The sequence below is a fragment of the Symphalangus syndactylus genome, chromosome 12 (genome assembly GCF_028878055.3).
Source record: "Symphalangus syndactylus isolate Jambi chromosome 12, NHGRI_mSymSyn1-v2.1_pri, whole genome shotgun sequence".
In the NCBI taxonomy this organism is placed as follows: domain Eukaryota; kingdom Metazoa; phylum Chordata; class Mammalia; order Primates; family Hylobatidae; genus Symphalangus; species Symphalangus syndactylus.
This window is the reverse complement of record NC_072441.2, coordinates 32608765-32631095: the sequence shown is the minus strand read 5'-3', so window position 1 is coordinate 32631095 and position 22331 is coordinate 32608765. Positions and strand designations below refer to the sequence as shown.

The following is a 22331-nucleotide window of genomic DNA, read 5'->3' as shown; positions in this document are numbered from 1 at the left end:
ATTCCACTAATAAGAATGGCACTAAAAGTTCCTTAGACCATACCAAAATACCCACACATCTCACTAATTCAATTTTGAAAATCACCTCAGTAAAAAGAATTGACTGTAACATTCATATCAGTATCTTGTAGCCAAAATGACTAAAATGAGAAAAATTATATTCTAGATTAATTTTCCACTTTAAGGCTTGCCTTTATAATTTATACAGAATATTATGAGAAATACACATTTTAAAGTAACAATGACCCCTCTGGGTTAAGAAGGTGATTTTACCTTTACATTTTGCCTTCTTCCTGACCAAATTCCCATGGGAACAACTCAGTTAGAAACACCACATATACCCACCAATGCTGGAAAAGGCAGGCCGGACTGTTGTGAGTGGATCAGAGATAGAGGTCAGGGGAGAGTTTGAACCATACAAATTTCTCTGAGGTGCACAGCAGGGAGCTGGCACTTACTATGGGGACAGTGACATTCATTCCTAGGCTGTACTTGGAGCAGTAAAGGGGGTCGTGACAGCTCTACACTCCTAATGAAGGGCATGATGATTCAAAAGAGAGCAGTGCCTCAGGTAACTTTGGACTACAGTAATACTCATGAATAGAAACTGTTCAGCAAAACCATGAAGTTTCCAGCCACATACCAAAGGAAAAATAGTATTACTGAATTTCAAAATATAAAGGATGCAATAAAAACAGAATACCAAATCTGTCTAGGCAATTTTTGTGGAAAAGAATAAAAATATACATATGATGCATGAAAAGATAAGTATTATGAATAATAAATCAAGAAGCTCTGATATATTTGTAATAAGTATTTCACAAGGAAAAAACAAAGTAGCCAGAAGCACAAACAGAAAAAAAGAAAATAGAACATTTCTGTGAGGTTAAAAAAAATCAGGTTAAAAAAGTATCCTGAGTATAAGCAAAATGTAACAAAAGTATTCCCACACTGAAACAAATTCCAAAGATAATCCTATAAGTAACTACACAGGAAGGAAAAGACTTAAATTGGTTTCAAACTCCTTCTTTATAGAAGTAAATGAAGAAAACAAAATAGAATACAGTCAGCAAGGCCTTTAAGGGAAAATAATTTTGATATAACAACTCAATAACCAGCAAAACTATTGACCAAGATAAGTACATTTTCAAACATTCTAGTTTGAAGGCAAGCCTCATCCTTATTCTTCACATTAAGAGTCTAATTTCATACTTCAGCAATCTAGAAATCAATCAAAATACCAAACATTAGAATGGAGGCAATATGATCAAAAGGAAATTGCAGCAGTAACAAAGCCAATAAAACAAAATGTCAATCAAATTCTACATAATTTTTCAATTGTTTATAGTATGGTTATGAAACTTATTTTATTCAACATTTTACAAATTTTCTTGAATACTCACTGTGTGACATGTCCTGTGTTAGGCTCTGCAAATACAATGATGAGCGAAGCAGACATAGTCTATATCCCTATGGAACTTCCAAAAATGTCAAAAATAATTTTAGAAAATGGAGAGGCATGAACTTTTCTAAAAAATAACAATTCAAATCTAACATCTAAATGTGGTATTTCATTCCAGTATGGCCAAATAAGCTCCTATGGAACCAAGCTTCACTCAACAGCTACAAACTCTGTGCCAAAAACAAAAACAAACACACTGCCTGAAGACACTGGAGAATAACAAAAAGCAGGCAAATTCTAGAGAATAATCAATTATTCTCTGGGAAAAAGGATGAGTTTCCTATTCCATAGTTTCTGGTCTGAAAACATACCCCAGTCTGTGCCGTGCAGAGTAGCTAAACTCTAATACTAAACCCACAGTCTTTCCAGCCAGAAGAACCAGAGGACAGAGTTCTCCTGGAAACAAAAGAGCCAGAGAGGGGAAGCTCCAAATATTATATATAAATTCTGACCAAATCTTGGGCTGACCTTTGAACCATGCATGTTTAGGGTAGATTCCATGTAACCTAGTTAAGGATAAAATAATTTAACTGGTATTTGAGCTGCTGTTTGCAGTTTGAGTCTGGTCCAGTTCATTTCCTGTTAAAACAGAAATATTAACACTCTTCAGAGGAATACAACAGAATGCAGAGTCTCTCTAACATAACATTCACAATGCCCAAGATACAATTCAATAATGTTCAGTAAACAAAGAAACAGGAAACTGTGACTTGCTCTCAAAAGAAAACAGAACCAACAGAGACTGACTCCAGGATACAGAAATGCTGGAATTAGCCCAAAAAACCTTTATATTCTTAGAATATTAAGATATTATATCTTATTCAAATATACTATTATATTTATTAGGTTACTATATTTTATTAGAATATACTCAGTATCCTTGAGAGTATACATTTAGTAGCAAATTTTTACTGAAAATTTACTTATTAAAAATAGAAAAAGATATACAAATCAAACAAACCAATCACTAGGAATAAAACTAAAACTGTCAAAAAAAAAAAGTGCTGAAATAATGTCAAATCATCATAAAGCAACTAACAGCCAAATTACTTAAATTATTCTAGACCTGGAAAAATAAGAATTTCCCTACTGGTTTTTAAAACTGGAATAATTCTAATATTAAAAGTAAAAGAATAAAATAAAACAGGGAAATTACAGAGCAATATAACTTTTTTACACACAAAAATAAAAATAAAAGATTTTTTCCAAAAATATATACAAATAGCCAACAAGCACATTAAAAGATGCTCAACATTAAGAAAATGTAATTCAAACTACAATGAGTTACCATGACACCCACTAAAGCCATTATAATAAAATATAAATATAAATAAAAAGAGAAAATAAAAAGTGTTGGCAAAAACTGTAGAATAATTGGGACACGTGAAAAGGTTTGGTGGTTTCTCAAGAAGTTAAACAGAATTACTATATTACCAACAATTCCACTCTTAGTTATATACCCAAAAGAATTGTAAACAGATGTTCAAAAACTTATACACAAATGTTCATAGTAGCATTATTATTCACAATAGCCAAAAGATGGAAATAGCCCAAATGTTCATTGACTTCTGAAAAGATAAACAAAATGTGGTATATTGATACAAATGAATTTATTCAGCTACAAAAAGGAAAGATGTACTGATTTTGCTCAGTATAGATGTAGATGAACCTTGAAAACCTTATGCTAACCGAAAGAAGCCAGACACAAAAGGTGACATATTGTAAGATTCCGTTTATGCAAAATAACCATAATAAACAAATCCAGAAAGAGAGAAATTAGTGGTTGCCACGGACTTTGGGGTGTGGGGAGTGACTACTGATGGATATAGGGTTTTCTTTTGGTGATAAAAAAATGTTCTGTACAAGATAGTGGTGACAGCTGCACAACATTGTGAATGTACCAAGTGTCAGGAATTGTACACTTTAAAATGTTTAAAATGGTAAATGTTATATTATGTAAATTTTCCCACAATAAATAACAAATGTATCAAGATCAGTGCTTTCTTATATACTTGTATATGTAAAAGAAAGTAATGATTATATTTACAGTAGAAACAAAAATTTTAAAAAGTTAGAATAGGCCAGGTGCAGTGGCTCATGCCTGTAATCCCAGCACTTTGGGGGGCCGAGGTGGGTGGATCACCTGAGGTCAGAGGTTTGAGACCAGCCTGGCCAACGTGGTGAAACCTCATCTCTACTAAAAATACAAAAATTAGCCAGGTGTGGTGGTGGGTGCCTGTAATCCCAGCTACTCAGGAGGCTGAGGCAGGAGAATCACTTGAACCTGGGAAGCAGAGGTTGCAGTGAGCCAAGGTCACGTCACTGCACTCCAGCCTGGACAACAAGAGCAAAACTCCATCTCAAAAAAAAAAAAAAAAAAGTTAGAATAAAAGTGCTATAAAACTAATGCAACTAATTTGCCTCACTATTATGAGGAAAATTACAAAATTTTTATTCAAAACATGACTTTGATAAGATAGATTGTGATCAAGATAAGAAACACTCTATATTAAAATTGATAAATTGTACCCAAGTCTAAATAAAATATAAAGATGATAATTGTACATAAAGCTAATACTAATTGTACATAAAGATCAATAGGGTAAGATAAAGGATCCAAAAATATCCAAGCACATGTTAGAATGTTATATACAATAAAGGTAGGAATTTAAAACAGGTTGCAGGAAGAGCATTCAATAAATAATTTGAGGACAACTGGCTGACCATTCAATAGAAAATTCAGACGATTAACTTGTAAATTAAACCAAAATAAGTCATAAATGTATTAAAAACATAAATACAAATGATGAATGGGGAAAATTGCTAGAAGAAAAAAAGAGACAAATTCTGATATCATCTCAGCCTGAGAAAAGCATTTTTTAAACATGAAACAAAGCAGTGACCACAAAGGAAATTATTAATTCACTACTTTTGTAAACTCAAATACTGAATTAAAAGGCAAACAATAAACCTGGAAAAACAACTGCTTTTATAACAATTTATTTTATAAGTATTTTTATATATCAGAATTATCTGTTCTTTGCTATCCAAAGAGTTCTCGAAAATCATTTAGAAAAATACAAATACCTGCACATTCCCAAAAGGGATAATGCCCAACAACTGTAATAAAAAATGTTTAACTATTAATCAAAGAATTAAAATAATGTATTTTCCCCATTAGCTAGGTAAAAGGATAGATGCACTCAGAATACTAACAGTAGTTATCTTTGGATAGTGGGATTTGGAAGATTTAAAAAAAAAACTTAATGTATAGTTTGTTATAATTTTTTACAATAAAATTTTATAGCTAAAGAAAATACTATATTTTTTTCAAATAGCTTGGAGAATATAATACACGAAATTTAATATTCCTCAATAAAGGAGAAGATGTCTGTGAAAATAAAAGAAGTTCTCATCTTTCCAACAGAGTTCCCAAAACATGAGAGTGCCTCTCTTCACCCTCATACCACCAGCTTTCTGCTGCCCTAATTGCCTTGTTTTCACCCTTGCATTCTGTTTCTCCTTCACTCATGTGACTTTTATTTTTCCTTCTATTTTCTGGTCCACAGCCACGGTCATAAATGCAAGAAGCAAAATAAAGGAATATGTAATAACAAAAACAACCAATATTGCTGCCACTGATGCTACAACAATGTTCTTGCTGTGTATTTAGTACTTACTAATTCACCTTTGTGATCAGAGGTTCCTTCAGTATTATTGAGCCATTACCTCCCTGACCTGCTCCAAAGCAAAGCCAGAAAAATATAAATAGCTATATTTACTCCACAGTAAAAGTGGAAAAAGTAGGCAGAGGGAGCATGTGGAGTTTGGAGAACAGAATGCAAGGTCACAGACAAAATGAAGGAGATAGAAAGCGTGAGTCTTTGAATTTGTCTCAGGAATATTTTCCCAGGTCATGTCTGTCTCTATCCTTTACCCTGCACCTGGAGAGACACCCACCAGTTTCCTCAGCAAAGTCTGCTGAAAGAATAAATCAATGAGTAAATTATTCATTAGTAAATGAAAACATAAATGAACTTTTTTGTTTTCTTTCTATTACTCATATTCACAGCAATTTAATTGTTTTTCTTTATTTCTAAAACTTCCTTGAATTCTTAGAAAGTGTTAGGAGCTTCTGTAATGCTTCATTTCACCCGAAATTTATTTCTCTTCTACATCCTGAGTCACTTTCCTTATCAAAAGATAGTATAAAATACTAATATGAATTATTAAATTTTTATTATCTGACTTAATTTTTCTACTCATATTTTATTACTTGAAAATTTTTATTTTAATATTAACTTATTATAACCTGCTGTATTCTAATCCTGTTAAACCCTGACCCAAATACTAAAGAGTTTCTCTTCTCGTTTTCACACTTCTGTATCTCTGGGAATTATATGCATTATTTTCTCATTGGTTCTTACAGCTTACATTAATTGACTTTCGATTACATTTATTTCCAGTAATTTTTCTTTGTAAATGATAGCCCAGAGAAATTTTTTCCTTTTCATAAGTTGTCACAAATAATCTCATCCACAAACTTTCATAATAAAATACCTGCTATTCTGTTGTAACAAAAGATAGGATCGTTATATTTCAGTTTCCTGCATATCTCTTCTCTTTTTATCTTATAAGTACTATTGTTTAAGGCCATAGACATTATGAACAGTTAAATTACAGTTATTATTATTATTCTAGTATCTAGAACAGTGCCCGACATATGTTAGATGCCCAATAAATATTTGTCAAATCAATAAACAAATAACTACTTCTGGATCACCAAATTAGAAGTGACAAATCCCTCTTATAATTCCCATTATCCATTTAATAATTTTAAAGTGTCTTTGATCATCTCATTGAGAAAATGATTAGTGGGCAACATTATTATTTAATAGTAACAGCAACAACAATGAGAATAGTATAATAACTGAAGCATATGGTACTTGTTATATGTCAAACACTATTTTAAGTGCTTTACAAACATTATTTAATTCTCACAACCACCCTATGAAGTGGGTAATATTACTACTTATTTCACTTTATTTTACTTACTTTACTTTGCTTTATTACTACTTAATTATGAGGAAACAGAGGCACAGAGTGGCTACAGACACATGGCCAGGAAGTGAAAGAAACAGGACTTGAACCCAGATTCTTAAACCACTACACTATATTGCTTCTTCAAAGGCTAATATCTTACATCTTTTTTTTATTATTATTATACTTTAGGTTTTAGGGTACATGTGCACAATGTGCAGGTTTGTTTTTCTTACATCTTTTGCTTCAACTAAATTATAAGTTCCTTGAGGAAAGATCTTTATCCTTTACTCCCTGGTACCACTCACAACTCTGATCTAATAATTAATACCTTACAAATTATCAGAATATTTAGGAGATTAGCAAGCAACATCTTTACTTTTTTTTTTTTTTTTTTTTTTTTTTTAAGACGGAGTCTCGCTCTGTCGCCCAGGCTGGAGTGCAGTGGCGCAATCTCGGCTCACTGCAAGCTCCGCCTGCCGGGTTCACGCCATTCTCCTGCCTCAGCCTCTCCAAGTAGCTGGGACTACAGGCGCCCGCCACCACGCCCGGCTAATTTTTTTGTATTTTTAGTAGAGACGGGGTTTCACCGTGGTCTCGATCTCCTGACCTCGTGATCCGCCCGCCTCGGCCTCCCAAAGTGCTGGGATTACAAGCGTGAGCCACCGCGCCCGGCCTACTTTTGATGAGATAGTGAAATAAGGACCTATAATTTGAAACTTGGAGTAGAAACGTTCAAGTTTTCTGAAGCTGTGAGCTTCTTCTCTCTTCCTTTCTACTGCAACCAATCCTTCTTAATGGAAGAGAAAATGGAAAATATCTGAACTAAACATAGATGATTATTTTTCATTGGGATGGTGGGCAGCATTAATACCAATAAACTTTTTGAGTATTTTTGGATTTTGTTGTACATTTACTATGTGCCGATCACTCTGTGATGAGATTTTAGGGAAGTCAAATTATTTAATCTGATAGTACATCTGAGTTTACGATTATTATAATCACGGATATGCACAATTGTCTTAGAGTAACTCTAAGGTCACAGCTAAGGAGTGGTGAGGCTGAGATTCATGTTCCCCGCCTATACTCTGAATAACTACACTACTCTCAAAGGAAGCCTTGACTTGGGACTATGCACAAAAAGCTAAAATAATTCATTTTGCATAATCCAATTTTCTCTGTCTCCTTCACCGTCACACCACAGCCACACTCCATTTCAGCATTCCACAGTCTGAATTTCATTTGGGATACAATAGCTGAGGAGAAGTGAGAAAAAAATACCTCCCTGCCTATGTAAAACCACAGTTGTATTCACTCTTCTATGGCATTAGCTGCGTTACACCCAGAAAAGAGGACAGACAGGAGACAGGTTTACACAAGCTCTGAAAGGCATATTTACAAGTATCACAAGACAGATTTATCCTATTGGATGAAGTCCTCGCTGAGTACAGATAAATGACACTGATGTATCAGGTTAAATTGGGGTGGCTCTATATGCCTTCCAAAACAAATATGAATGGAATACATTTTATATACTTCCTATAAAGATAAGTCTTAAGCAAATAAAGCTAAAATTGGCAACCCAGAGAGCTTTGGGACACATCAACATCTTGAATTGTTCTTCAAATGTTTTGGAGCTTAGTGAAAAGCCCAAAACCCTTTAAGCCAGGAGATTTTTATATCCTTGAGGGTATAAATTTAATACACATGTTTCTGATTCGTTTACACTTAAGTCATTCAAGTAATGTTTTGTAAGTGTCGTCTCAATGTCTACGATATCTTTGGGCATTTTTATAAGTCTTTCTTCTTAAAAAAAAAAAAAAAGGTCATGTTTTTCTAAGAGTAAATAAATTTAAAATAACAAAGTATTCCAGATCACTGTGCTCATCCAAAGCAACAAATTCTTGAGTAAATTCTCATCCTAGCAATGTCTTTTAAAAATGGATTGACATTTGCCAATTTTACACCATACACTTCTATGGAGGGAGATAGTTTTATACTTAAATGAGCTCAATTCCATATACATAGCCTACACATAGCTCATATATTTATCAAATAATACTATAAACCAATGTGTAATGCACTTTATATGCAGATAGCACATGAACAAATAAACTTCTGGAAGATTGTCCTAAGGTAGACTCTGGAGGCAATAGACTTTGGGGCAGAGATCTGCACGCAGGAAGATTTCCAGAGAGAGAGTGAAGTGGACAAGGAAGCAGGATTGGGTAGGAGAGGGGCTGCAATGCAGTCGCAAGGAGACTCCTCAACAGACACCTCAGCAAGCCCTGAAGCATGAATGGACCTTCGGAAATATCCCAACAAGGCAAAGGAACAAGTTCCCTGTCACCCCACATCCACCAGTCACTGCACATAGACTGACTCCAAGAGACAGGGACACAACCTTGGACAAAGCAGCTACTTTCAGCTAAAGGAAATTCCCTTGAGAAAAGGAAGATCTGGGAGGAGGACCGCAGTGTCCACTAAAAAGATCTGTCAGATTTTTTTGAGAATTAATCCTCTGTGAATATAAAACCTACCTAATCTTTTAGTCTGATAACAGTACAAATTAAAGCATATACATTCACTTAATCAGCTGGTAAAGACACAGTGTAAGCAAGCCTATTTCAGACAAATTTCCACATTTACCATAGAGCTTTCATTTTATGACAAGGAACATGCAATATCTGGAGATCTTTACTCAAAGTAAGTTCTCCTCTTGTCCCCTGACATGATTCTGTGAGAGATAAAATACCAATAAAAAATAAACACATTATGAAAAAAATGTATGGCTGTAGAGAAAACATCAGTGTTAAAGACTTTGGGGTGAAATTAATACAAATTTCTATTACCTAACATTTTCCTTTGCCTTTGATACTTCCCATTCAATACTTGATTCATTATCTTATTCATTCAACAAACATTGATTAATGGCTCATTATATTTGAAATTAAAACATAAACTAATAATGTAGAGTAAAGCCACCAAGCACCATTTGGAATAACAGAGAAAACATATAAACAAATCATTGTAATATCATAAAATAAAATACCAAGCCTAATATGTCCATGAAATTCTTCTAGATGCTGACAGATTTCCTAAATTCTCATTCTGGATTCAAACTTCAGAAAGTCCAAGATTCTCCAGGACATTACTTCCAACTTACATTCTTAGGGAGCTCCTGAACACAGAATTTCTCCCTCTCAGACCTCTCCAGCTCAAATCACAATTCGAAGTACTACGAGTATTCCCAGGGGCTGTCAACCAGGTCCTGACCTCCTCAGCAGAGCTAATCCAAAGTGGAAATGAGGTAGTCAACAACCGGGCCCTCCTTGACATAAGATTCATTTGGCAGACTCTTACTGACCCCAACTATATGCCAGGCACTGGTCTAGGAGCTGAACACAGAACAATCAGCAAGGCCCCTCCCTCAGGAGCTTACGTGCTAGGGGCAAAAGCCCATCAACAACCAGATAGACAGAGAAATATGTATTATGTTATCACACCCTGCTAGGTCCTATGAGGGAGATAAAGCAGAGGAAAGGAAGAGAGGAAAAGAGAACAGGAACTTTTTAAGATAGCCCAGATAGAGGAGGGGATATTTGAGAGAACAGAGAAGAAAGAGGGAGAGAGTCACATGGATGTCAAGAGGAGAGTGTTCCAGGCAGGAGAACACCAAGGCTCGGGGACAGGAACGTGCTCCCTGATCTCTCAGAGCAGCCCCTCTGCTAGCTATGGTTGGTCATTCACCCCATGGCACTTACTTCATGCCTTCCCCAATGTGAGAAAGCCGCCTGGATTCCCACGATTAAACTACATTAACGTATCTCTAAAATATGTCTTTTCTGCTAGATACGAATTCTGAGTTGTTTAGGTCTAAGTTACAAACTTCGCAGGAGTAGAACCCAGGTGTCATCAGTCCTGTATCCGGACAACCTCACTGCTGCTTCCATGTTCCAAACAGAGGGACACTCCCGCTTCACAAAGAAAACTAGCTAAAACAATTTATGAAAATATTGCCTCTGAAATCAGCAGAAATCCAAGAGTAAACCTGAAAGAGCTAATATTCCAAGACCTAATATAAGACTATAGAACAGTCCATTTTGTTTGTTTGTTTGTTTGTTTGTTTGTTTGTTTGTTTGTTTTTGCAGTCAGGGGATACATGTACAGGTTTGTTGCATGGGTATATTGCACGATGCTGAAGTTTAGGCTTCTAATATCACCCAAGCAGTGAACACAGTATCTGACAGCTACGCCAACCGCTAGAATCTCTCTTATTTGATCCAATGGCGATTGGTTATTTTTTAAATTGGGGAAATAATTTAACATTTATGTGTGTATTTGTATATATACATACACACACAGGTATGTATGTACACATCTACACTTTTATGTATGTACCTACATACATAAACAATATATATACACACTACATATATATGTACACATTTATATTGTACCTGTGCAATTTTCCACATTATCTCTTCACTTAAAATATATAAACGTACATCCACTCACCATCCTCTGGGTATTGAGGCAAGTGCTCAAGACATATACATAGATTTCCATTACACCATTCTTAAATATGATGATGGGGCTCAGCCTTTCAAAGAAAATAATCTTCACTAATAGTCAAAATGTGCTATGATGTCATGTTACTCCATCATTTGTCATTAGCCCTTTAAGACCTGGTCATTATGAAGCCAATACCTTTAGTAATTTCAGTCAAAGTTCAATTAGCCACCCAGTTCTTTGATCTGTATCTAACAAACACCTTAGTGACCAAACAATGTTTAACTATGTTGACTAGAAATATTAGCATAAGAGTAACCTTAGGAAAATCAAGCTCCAACTCTACATTTGCAAGAGAACACATTTCTTGGGTAAACTCACCTACATAAGAAATCACTTTGCTTTTCATGTATTTTATATTTCTCTTTCCCATTCAAAATTATTCCGTATCCCTGAAGAGAAGGTAAAACAAACATACGGCCTTCCAGTAAAAGACAGCTGAAGTTTAATAGCGTCCTAAGTCTACCATTGGTGATTAGGGAACAGATTAAAATTACCATTTGGTTTCAGAGTTTGCTTGGCTGTTAACCTACAAAACTCAGAATCCATATACTGGTCAATCATTTCCAATCTTTTGACATTCATACTACTTAAGTTACAGTCAACCAGTCAACAAGTATTTATTGCTCTGCCAAATAGGTGAACTACGCATAGCACTAATAATTAATTCCTTTTAGGCTTGCATATTCTAGAAGTGGAGCGTTGAAAAGAATCATTACCCATATAAAAGTATAAACAAAACAATATTGAGAAAATGTTTCTCAAAAGTGCTGGTGAATCTCTTTTTTTCCCCTTCACAATAGAGACATCAGGAGAATGTGTTCAAGCTTTATTTATTAAGGAAAAGTGATTCAACTAGGAAGAACACGAGACGATTTTATAATTGCTTTTTCACTTTCAAAGATGTTTAGAATTAACTTGTTGCTAAATGGAACTGTAAGATAATAAGTGCCAGTTGTAGTTTCCTGTATTTTTTGGTTAGCATTATAATTAAATGAATGTGAATGAATTGACTGTGTTTAAAACTATGAAACCCAGATATTATAAAAATTCAAGTAATTAACAAGTTATATTTTAAACAAATGTTATGTTTGTACTACATTTCTACATTTCAATTGCTAGGAGGAGGAAAGCACATTTTCCCCTTTTGGAAAAATAAAACACATTAAAGGTTTTAATTTAAAACCTTAATTCTGCATGATACTATAATGGTGGACACGTCATTCTATGTTTTCAAAACCCATAGAATGTACAACACAAAGAGATAGCCCTAATGTAAACTACAAACTTTAGTTAACAATAATATAGCAGTGTCGACTCATCGATTGTAACAAATATGCCACAACAAAGCAAGATGTTCATAATAAAGGTGATGGGGTGGGGGAGGGGGAGGGAGTATTTGTAAATTCTCTCTACTTTCTACTCATTTTTCTATAGACCCAAAACGACTCAAAAAAGTAAAATAGAGTCTATTAACATGAGACAGAATTCAAACATTATGATCATTTTACCTTTGTATTGATTAAAACTCAACAAATTAATAAAGTATCAGCTTTGACATAAACTTAAATATAAATTTCAATTTATACATTTCAATGATTTTAGAAATTATGCCACTATTGACAAGTTTTGATGCAGTAGTTCCTGTCAAGCACAAACACCTTACTCCTTTCCTCCTTTTAGTGCATGTACCTCTACCTTCATTCCAGTTTGAGACTTGAAAATGACTGTGAACACTGGTCAAAGAGTGTGTGCAGATGTTCATTCAAACACAAATCCAACAATTCACACTTAATCAGAGAGAAAAGGCACATGGTATGAAATACGTCATTGACCTGGAAGCTGTCACTATTACAGCACAACTATGGGAATCTAAAAGCTTGGTTTCAGGGGTATTTTTAAAAATCAGAAGCTTTTAAAATACAAGTTGGGCAGGAAAATGATGGCTCAGTCATTAATATCTATTAAAACCCTCCTAGATATGTGAGAGAGAAAAAGAGAAAATTTTCAACTGAAGTATTAGTACTGGATGTTATTCTGAGATTCTTAAGCCTGTATTTTTATAAGGTTGTTTATACCTGTCTGAGGACCCTAACTTAATCCCCAAGGCACTTGTGTCCAGACCACCAAAGTTCTGACAAAATCTTTCAGTCAGAAATTTTCATGAAGACTCAACTCTCCATAAAAGAAGCCAGGAATGCAAAGAATGCTTAAAACAACTCAAAATATCAGCCCATTAAGTAATACCTGTGGTGTATCCACTACCCATCTAACACAAATAATTTTCATGCTAGAAGTATTGATACGTTGGTGACACAGATATATCAATAATTCATAGTTAAAGAGAAAGTGGATCTCGGAAAATGTTCTGTAAAAATGAAACTTTGTTTCCAATAGAAAATATGTTTAAAATAGGAATTAAATTGTAATATTTATTCCAAACCAACCAAAAATCTAGGAATGGAAATTAGGAAAAAACATACATTCAAAATATCCATGCCAAGAGTCTGAAATTTTGCTTCCTTCCATAGTCTTGCAGGAGTAAGTCTATGACTCCTATTCCTCAAAGTAGAAACGCAGTAACTAAACAGAATTTTTAAGATGCCTCAGAAAAAACAACAAAATACAAGTGATTACCTCAGTTGTCCGGATTATGTCTCTCATTTATTAACACTTCACTATTTCACTGTTTTGAGGTATTCTCCAGAGACACAACCTTCATTGTAAAAGTTTATTTAAACATTTTTAGCCACTTCTTTTCTCACTTCCTTTGTATTTCTTTCGCCACCCCCAAATTCATTTCAACTCACTCAGACTCACTTTTTAGTTTTAAAAGCTACTTTACTTCAAAGCTTAACTACAGAAAAATAAAAACCATTACACTCAGGAAACTTCTTTAGTCGAGTGACATACATTGACCTCCTCAAAAATAAACAATGAAGTGGTTCCAGTGTTGTTAGAAAAGGTTTCTGTTATTCAATTCATGCAACTATACTTTAATCACAGATCAGACTCTAACTGGGTTCACCCAAGGCCTCCTCAATTGACGATTATCAGGTCTCCAAAGGTTGACTTGCCATTGATAGACCCACTCTCCCCTTGGATGAACTCCTATGACCTGGGCAACTCAGGAGCAACACAAAAAATATTTAAATGACTTAACCATTCAAGAAGCCAAATTCAGGTTGTGTGGCAATAGTATGAATAGAAATGTTTCAAGTATTAGAGAAGTAGAACTCCCTTTGTAAAATAAACTCTATCACAGGATCTGTCTGCAGTAGCAGCTATCACAAACTTTTATGTGTATCAAAATCATCTGGATCGTTAATTAAAACTGCACTAGTGGGCCGGGCGCAGCGGCTCATGCCTGTAATCCCAACACTTTGGGAGGCTGAGGCGGGAGGATTACGAGGTCAGGAGTTTGAAACTAGCCTGGCCAACATGGTGAAAACCCGTCTCTACTAAAAATACAAAAATTAGCTGGGTTTGGCGGCACATGCCTGTAATCCCAGCTACTCAGGAGGCTGAGACAGGAGAATTGCTTGAACCCGGGAGGCGGAGGTTGCAGTAAGCCGAGATCGTACCACTGCATTCCAGCCTGGGTGACAGAGCGAGCCTCCGTCTCAAACAAACAAACAAACAAAAAAACCTGCACTAGCAACAATTCTTGGGCAATGAGCCTGTTTGCAGCCTAGGAAAACTGCATTAGTAACAAGCACCTTCATTCTACCGGGTAAGGTACGACCACTACCTTTGTCTTACCTCTACCTTTGCCTTACTTCCATCCCACCTGGATTGCTATCTCTGGATGCCCTCCCACTTCCCCATTGTTACAGACGAGGGAAAAAAGAAAATCTTTGCTGTCACTTGCTCCCTACAGAAGGGTTTTTTTTGTTTTTGTTTTTGTTTTCTTTCATGGCATGTTGTCACTTCTTACATTATAAAGCAAGATATTAGAAGGAGTTAAGGTCATACTTTATCATAAATATGATTTTTGTCTTCTATCTGGAAAGTGACATGATTTATGTTTGTTTCTAATAGCTTCACTTTAGCTTTCATTTCCAAATTAAACTATCAAGCTATCACATATAGATGCTGGTTAAATTAAAATGTTAAATGAATGAAACAAAAAGTGAGGAATCTCTGGCCTTCCTGCCAAACGTACCTCTCCCTGGACTAATGGCATTTTTCCTGAGCTGGTGAATTACTGATTTCTTCACTTGAACTATCCATGCAGTACACCTGAACTATCCAGCCACCTCAGTTCAGCACCATGCTTTGCAGTTCTGGTCATTACCTGCTTTGGAGAACCCAGTAGCTAATATGCCGTTTACAAGTTAAAAGTTCATGTGACTTTCTATCAAGACTTACTGCAATCTGTTCAAATGTTGTTTTATAGTTGGTCATTTTGTTCATATTTTAGAATAATCATATTCAGTATGTTAAAAATATGCAGCTTCTGTTAGAACTACACTGCTTTGCAAGTAGCTAACACTATGGTTGGAATTGTTTAACAACACATTTCTTTCACTTCAGGGCTTGTGGGAAAGTAACCATATGTGTCATATGTCATGTAATTCTAAGCCAGAGCTGAGTGCTGAACTAAATTTTGAGTAGGGGTCATTCTCAGCATTTAAAAGACTGAACTTCCAGATAACCTTGAATTGAACATGGATTAACCCAAGAAAGCAGAAGTCAAAACTTCAGGCTCTTACCAGAAATGGGCTCCAACAAATACAGGAGACACACATTATCGCCAGGAGCTGGATCACCATTTCCAAATGATGAGATCTGCCTTGTCTGTGCTGTTGACTTTTAAATTTAACTCTTAAAAGTGTAATTCCCGTGATTGCATTGCACAACAATGAAACACCAAGGGCTAAGAGCCCCAGAAAAGAAAAAAGTAGAAGATAAAATCTATCTTCCCAGTCTTTGATGTCTTCCGTGTTGTAGAAACACCAGGTCCTCGACGCCTGAATTTTATAGTCTCGATGTCCAAGGATGGGCAGCAAAGCTATAAAAACAGCAAACAAGCACACACCACTTAACATCATTTTCACATGTTTGGATGTAATTTTCGTAGAATGAAATATTGGTTTTGTGACTCCAATACACCGTTCAATGGCCATCACACTGCCTAGAAGAAGTGGGCACAGACCAGAAAACACCATGCAGATACCAAAAATACTGCAAAGGACATTTGATTGGTCAAAGCGGATCCAGTCTTTATCAGAAGCATATACAAATACTGCTATGGCTCCATTGATGAGATGGCCAAAGAAGTCGGTGATTACCAGGCCACTGGCCAAAAGCAGAAACGATGCCTTGGACTTCTGTCTAAATCTCTGATATGCCTTCATGAGAATGGCGATAGCAAGGCTGTTTGACAAGATTCCCACTGTCATGAAGATTACTGAAAAAAATACGGAAAGCCGGTTTTCCGTCTGGCAGGTTGTGTTTGAAAGAAGCCCAGCCGCAGGAGACACTGGCTGTTTGGAATTGTTCATGGACATTGTTGTGGAGATAAAAGCCAACCACTCAAGTCATCTCCCTCTCAAAACTGTGCAAGCTTGCAGTCCAGACATCTGTAGGATAAAGGGAGAGGAATTATGAACACCACATTACTGCTCATCTGAGGTTTATGACTGACGTGCCCCAGCATCCTGTGGTGGGATGGGTTTTATCTGGCCTATCATAAGCAAGGTTGCATCATACTGAAAGCAGCTCATATCTGCCTGCGGTTCCACATTTCATTTTCAAGGTGAAGAAGCTGTCGAAATTGAGACCCCTTGGTTAACTTCTGTGGCCCCTCTGCAAATAAGCACTTCTTCCTCCTCCTGAATGTCCCCCTGACACGTCACTGACACCTTAAAATTTTCAAGTTTTACAAAATCGCTACCAAGATTAGATTTAAACCCAATAAGGTTTTTAAAATCCTAAGTCTATTAAAAAAGAGAGAGAGACGTTTTAAAGTGTCTGCTCTTTCCTCTGGTGGGCTTTGTCCCCAAACTGCAGATTATTCCTCAGTTGAATGACCTGCTTGTCAGGCAGACATAACAATCTCCAAACTTTGGAAGGGGACCAGCGAGTTCATTGATGTTAAATGCAGATTTTCTGAATATGTTTCTAAGCATAAATCAAATAACAGCAAGCCACACACACGTTGAACCCATGAAAAGCAGAGTGGTGAGTCTCTCGGAAGGTTTTCTGGTCTAGCTGCCCCTGTGTAGAAATTCTGATCCGCGATGAGGCAGGGGGCGGGCCACACTCACTGTGCACCTCGGCCAAGATACTGTCCAGTTACAGCTTCAAAGTAGCAACATTCAAGGCGAAGTATTTACTTGTCACTCTCTCCCTAGGGAGTTGAAGCCTGAGTCACAGACACTGGATACACAAGGCCACAGCCACTCTTCTCCGAGCCAATTTGATTGGCGTTTCCCGAGCAGCTAGCTTTCCCGGAGGCTGGGCATTCCGGAGCCAGCCTTTCCTGCGCCCAGCCCGAGTGGGACTGCCTAGGCTGCCCCCAGGATGGTCGCCTCCTCCGGGTCTTACTCACAATTCGACTTTCGCCCGTTACTACCCCCGCCGCCCTTCGGCCTGGCCTCTCAACATCCTCTCCAAACTAACTCGCTGAAACTTTCTGCAATTGCTCAAACGCCAAAGGGCTGTTTTCTCCCTCATCCAGGGCACTGGGAGTGCGGAGGTCCCTGGGTGAGGAACTCGAAGTGCCGCCCGCAGGGAACCCCGCAGCAACGAGAAGGGGAATCTCTGCCCATTTCCCTCTTCTGAGACCCTTTCTACCCAGTCTCCCCCAGAGCAGCTCAGAATGGAGATGAGTTAGCTCGAGACCCTTCTTTCTCTACGCGTCTCCCTAGCTTGGGGAATCTGGTCCAAACTCAATGTCAGGCGCAGCCAGCAGAAGCTGTGGCCGGGTATCTCAGGGGGTGAGTTGGTTAAATCTGGGTCTAGATAAGCGAAGCCCATGCATTGGGATCAGCCTCTGGAAGGGTGGTACCTTGTCATCCCAGGCCGCCAGCCGGGCTCTCTGAGGAGCAGAAGACGGAGCCGCTCGCTGTGCCATGGCGCCCCGCGCCGCCGCCGCCTCAAGTTCCACCGATCCCAGCGCGGAGATCCTGATCGGGCGCCGGCTGTGGTCCCGCCGCTCGTCCTCTCCGCGCACTCGTTCCCTTAGCGTGGAACCTGCCGGGCGCGCTCGGCTCCTGGGATCCCTCTGCACCTAGCTGCGCTCGCAGCCTGGGAGGGATGGGGCGCGCGAGTGACCTCCGCCTCTTCCTCTTCTCTCGCCTCCGCCCCCTTTTCCATGGGCGCAGAGCAGAACTGGGAGAGAAGAGGGCACCGTTCTCGGATGCATCAGAGCTGCCCTCAGCCGCTGGACCAGCTGAAGAAAGTTTTGTTTTAAACTAATTTTTATCCCCAAGCCATCTCTGGGGATGCAAGACAGCAGTCTGGAGAGCCGAGGAAAGCCTAAGATGGTGTGTTAGGTTGTCAGATGGTAGCTTGCAGACAATTCATTCCAAGTCCACCTCAAAACGCATAAAGACAGCAGATAGGAAGAGGTTGTGTGCTTGAGGGAGAATTCTGTAGCAAATATCTCCAGGGAGTTAAAAACAGGTATTCAAGCCCAGTGTTGTAAATGAAAACACTCGCAGCCTTAGGGTTCACTGTCACACAGAGGACTGGGACTGTTTCCAGCTTTCTAAGGAATGTGAAAAGGAAAAGGGGTGAGATGCCTTCTTGAAGTACATCTGCAGATAAGGGATCAGTAACATTTCAGTGATTGTAGAAGTCCACTGCAGAGAGAATTTCTAGTGATATGTATACCCCAAGAGATGTGCATCTAATAATAAATTTTGTGGAGATAAATTTATGATGAAGTAATCTATTTTTTCATTAGGAATTATAATTTGAGCCATTTTATTCTGTAATTGCTTTTATCTAATACTGCTTCGACACATACCCATTAGCTGTGTCTCATTTTTCTAGCAAAACACTTATGTGAATCCATTACTGACTTTTGCTCTTTTTATTGTAGTAAAATGTTGCCACTACCTATGTGAAAAATCAGTACCACATGGAAACGAACACTGTTTCTCCATTCTAAAATCAGAAGGGACCTCTAAATTCCTGGAAATTGGCAGGGATCAAAAAATGAAAAAGCGGGATAAAATAAATTAGCCATTAACTGTAGAAAAGAATGATTGCAGTTTTCCCCTGTGGTAGATATTGAGATTTTTAAAATGATATGATCATAACTTGTAAACTAAACTGTTACTCAATTATGGTGAGGGAATTAAACATTTTGGTTAGATAACCTGGTTACTAGAGAAATATTATATGTGAATGGCCAGTATCCAAAGAACAATTATGTGATAAGCTATACTGAAAATATGAATGACACAGAGTACTATTCTTTTCTTTATTTTTAAAATATGTGAGTGCATATATAATTTTTTTCTTTCTTAAAAATATGAAATTTTTGCACCTATTGACCCGTCCTCTAAGTTCCCTCCCCCTGCCCCCCACCCCCTAACAGGCCCTGGTGCATGTTGTTCCCCTCCCTGTGTCCATGTGTTCTCATTGCTGGACTCCCATTTATAAGTGAAAACATGCGGTGTTTGGTTTTCTGTTCCTGTGCTAGTTTGCTAAGGATGATAGTTTCCAGGTTCATCCATGTCCCTGCAAAGGACATGATCTCATTCCTTTTTATGGCTGTATAGTATTCTGTGGTGTATATGTACCACATTTTCTTTATCCAGTCTATAATTGATGGGCATTTGGGTTGGTTCTATGACTTTGCTGTTGTAAATAGTGCTGCAGTAAACATATATGTGCATATGTCTTCATAGTAGAATGATTTGTATTCCTTTGGGTATATACCCAGTAATGGGATTGCTGGATCAAATGATATTTCTGGTTCTAGATCCTTGAGGAATCACCATACTGTCTTCCATAATGGTTGAACTAATTTACATTCCTACCAACAGTGTAAAAGCATTCCTATTTCTCCACAGCCTCGCCAGCATCTATCTTTCTTGACTTTTTCTTCTTTGAAGGTCATTAATATTTTATTTTACCTTTTTTTAAATTATTATACTTTAAGTTCTGAGATACATGTGCAGAGCGTGCAGGTTTGTTACATATGTATACATGTGCCATGGTGGTCAACCCATCATCTACATTAGGTATTTCTCCTAATGCTGTCCTTTTCCAAGCCCCCCATGCCCCAACAGGCCCTGGTGTGTGATGTTCCCCTCCCTGTGTCCATGTGTTCTCATTGTTCAACTCCCACTTATGAGTGAGAACATGCAGTGTTTGGTTTTCTGTTCTTGTGTTAGTTTGCTGAGAATGATGGTTTCCAGCTTCATCCATGTCCCTGCAAAGGACATGAACTCATCCTTTGTTATGGCTGCATAGTATTCCATGGTGTATATGTGCCACATTTTCTTTATCTAGTCTATCACTGATGGGCATTTGGGTTGGTTCCAAGTCTTTGCTATTGTGAACAGTGCTGCAATAAACATACTTGTGCATGTGTCTTTAGAGTAGAATGATTTATCTTTTGGGTATATACCCAGTAATGGGATTCTGGGTCAAATGGTATTTCTGGGTCTAGATTCTTGAGAAATCACCACACTGTCTTCCACAATGGTTGAACTAATTTACATTCCCACCAACAGTGTAAAAACATTCCTATTTCTCCACATCCTCTCCAGCATCTGTTGTTTCTGGACGTTTTGATGATTGCCATTCTAACTGGCATGAGATGGTATCTCATTGTGGTTTGATTTGCATTTCTCTAATGACCAGTGATGATGAGCTTTTTTCATATGTTTGTTGACCACACAAATGTCTTCTTCTGAGAAGTGTCTGTTTATATCCTTCATCTACTTTTTGATGGCATTGTTTGTTTTTTTCTTGTAAATTTGTTTAAGTTCTTTGTAGATTCTGGATATTAGCCCTTTGTCAGATAGAGAGATTGCAAAAATTTTCTCCCATTCTGTAGGTTGCCTGTTCACTCTGATGATAGTTTCTTTCACTGTGCAAAAGCTCTTTGGTTTTATTAGGCCCTATTTGTCAATTTTGGCTTTTGTTGTCATTACTTTTGGTGTTTAGGTCATGAAGTCTTTGCCCATGCCTATGTCCTAAATGGTATTCCCTATGTTTTCTACTAGGGTTTTATGGTTTTCGCTTTTACGTTTAAGCCTTTAATCCATCTTGAGTTAATTTTTGTATAAGGTGTAAGGAAGGGATCCAGTTTCCATTTTCTGCATATGGCTAGCCAGTTTTCCCAACATCATTTATTAAATAGGGAATCCTTTCCCCATTGCTTGTTTTTGTCAGGTTTGTCAAAGATCAGATGGTTGTAGATGTGTGGAGTTATTTCTGAGGCCTCTGTTCTGTTCCACTGGTCTATATATGTTTTTGGTACCAGTACCATGCTGTTTTGGTTACTATAGTCTTGTAGTATAGTTTGAAGTCAGGCAGTGCAATCCCTCCAGTTTTGCTCTTTTTCCTTAGGATTGTCTTGGCTATACGGGCTCTTTTTTAGTTCTGTATGAAATTTAAAGTAGTTTTTTCTAATTCTGTGAATAAAGTCAATGGTAACTTGCCGGGGATAGCATTGAATCTATATATTACTTTGGCAGCATGACCATTTTCATGATATTGATTCTTCCTATCCATGAGCATGGAATGTTTTCCATTTGTTTATATCCTTTCTTATTTCCTTGAGCAGTGGTTTGTAGTTCTCTTTGAAGAAATCCTTCACATCCCTTGTAAGCTGTATTCCTAGGTATTTTATTCTCTTTGTAGCAATTGTGAATGGGAGTTCACTCACGATTTGGCTCTCTGTATGTCTATTATTGGTGTAAAGGAATGCTTGCGAGTTTTGCACACCGATTTTGTATCCAGAGACTTTGCTGAAGTTGCTTATCAGCTTAAGGAGATTTGGGGCTGAGATGATGAGGTTTTCTACATATACAATCATGTCATCTACAAATAGAGACAATTGGACTTCCTCTCTTCCTATTTGAATAGCTTTATTTCTTTCTCTTACCTGATTGCCCTGGCCAGAACTTCCAGTACTATGTTGAATAAGAATGGGGAGAGAGGGCATCCTTGTCTCGTGTTGGCTTTCAAAGGGAATGCTTCCAGCTTTTGCCTAATCAGTATGAAATTGGCTGTGGATTTGTCATAAATACATTCCATCAATACCTAGTTTATTGAGAGCTTTTAG

At 37.4% G+C, this 22331-nt stretch overlaps 1 protein-coding gene across 1 annotated transcript in view; it reads right to left on the bottom strand.

The window, feature by feature from the left end:
- PTGFR (prostaglandin F receptor) overlaps positions 1-18352 on the bottom strand; it is a 46110-nt gene extending 27758 nt beyond the window's left edge. The window contains exons 1-2 of the mRNA XM_063624106.1: positions 18090-18352; positions 15790-16659 (exon numbers count right to left, since the gene is read on the bottom strand). Of these exons, the coding sequence (XP_063480176.1) occupies positions 15790-16587 (798 nt within the window). The 5' untranslated portion in view covers positions 16588-16659; positions 18090-18352. The remainder of the gene's footprint in view (positions 1-15789; positions 16660-18089) is intronic.
- Positions 18353-22331: the final 3979 nt, after the last annotated feature.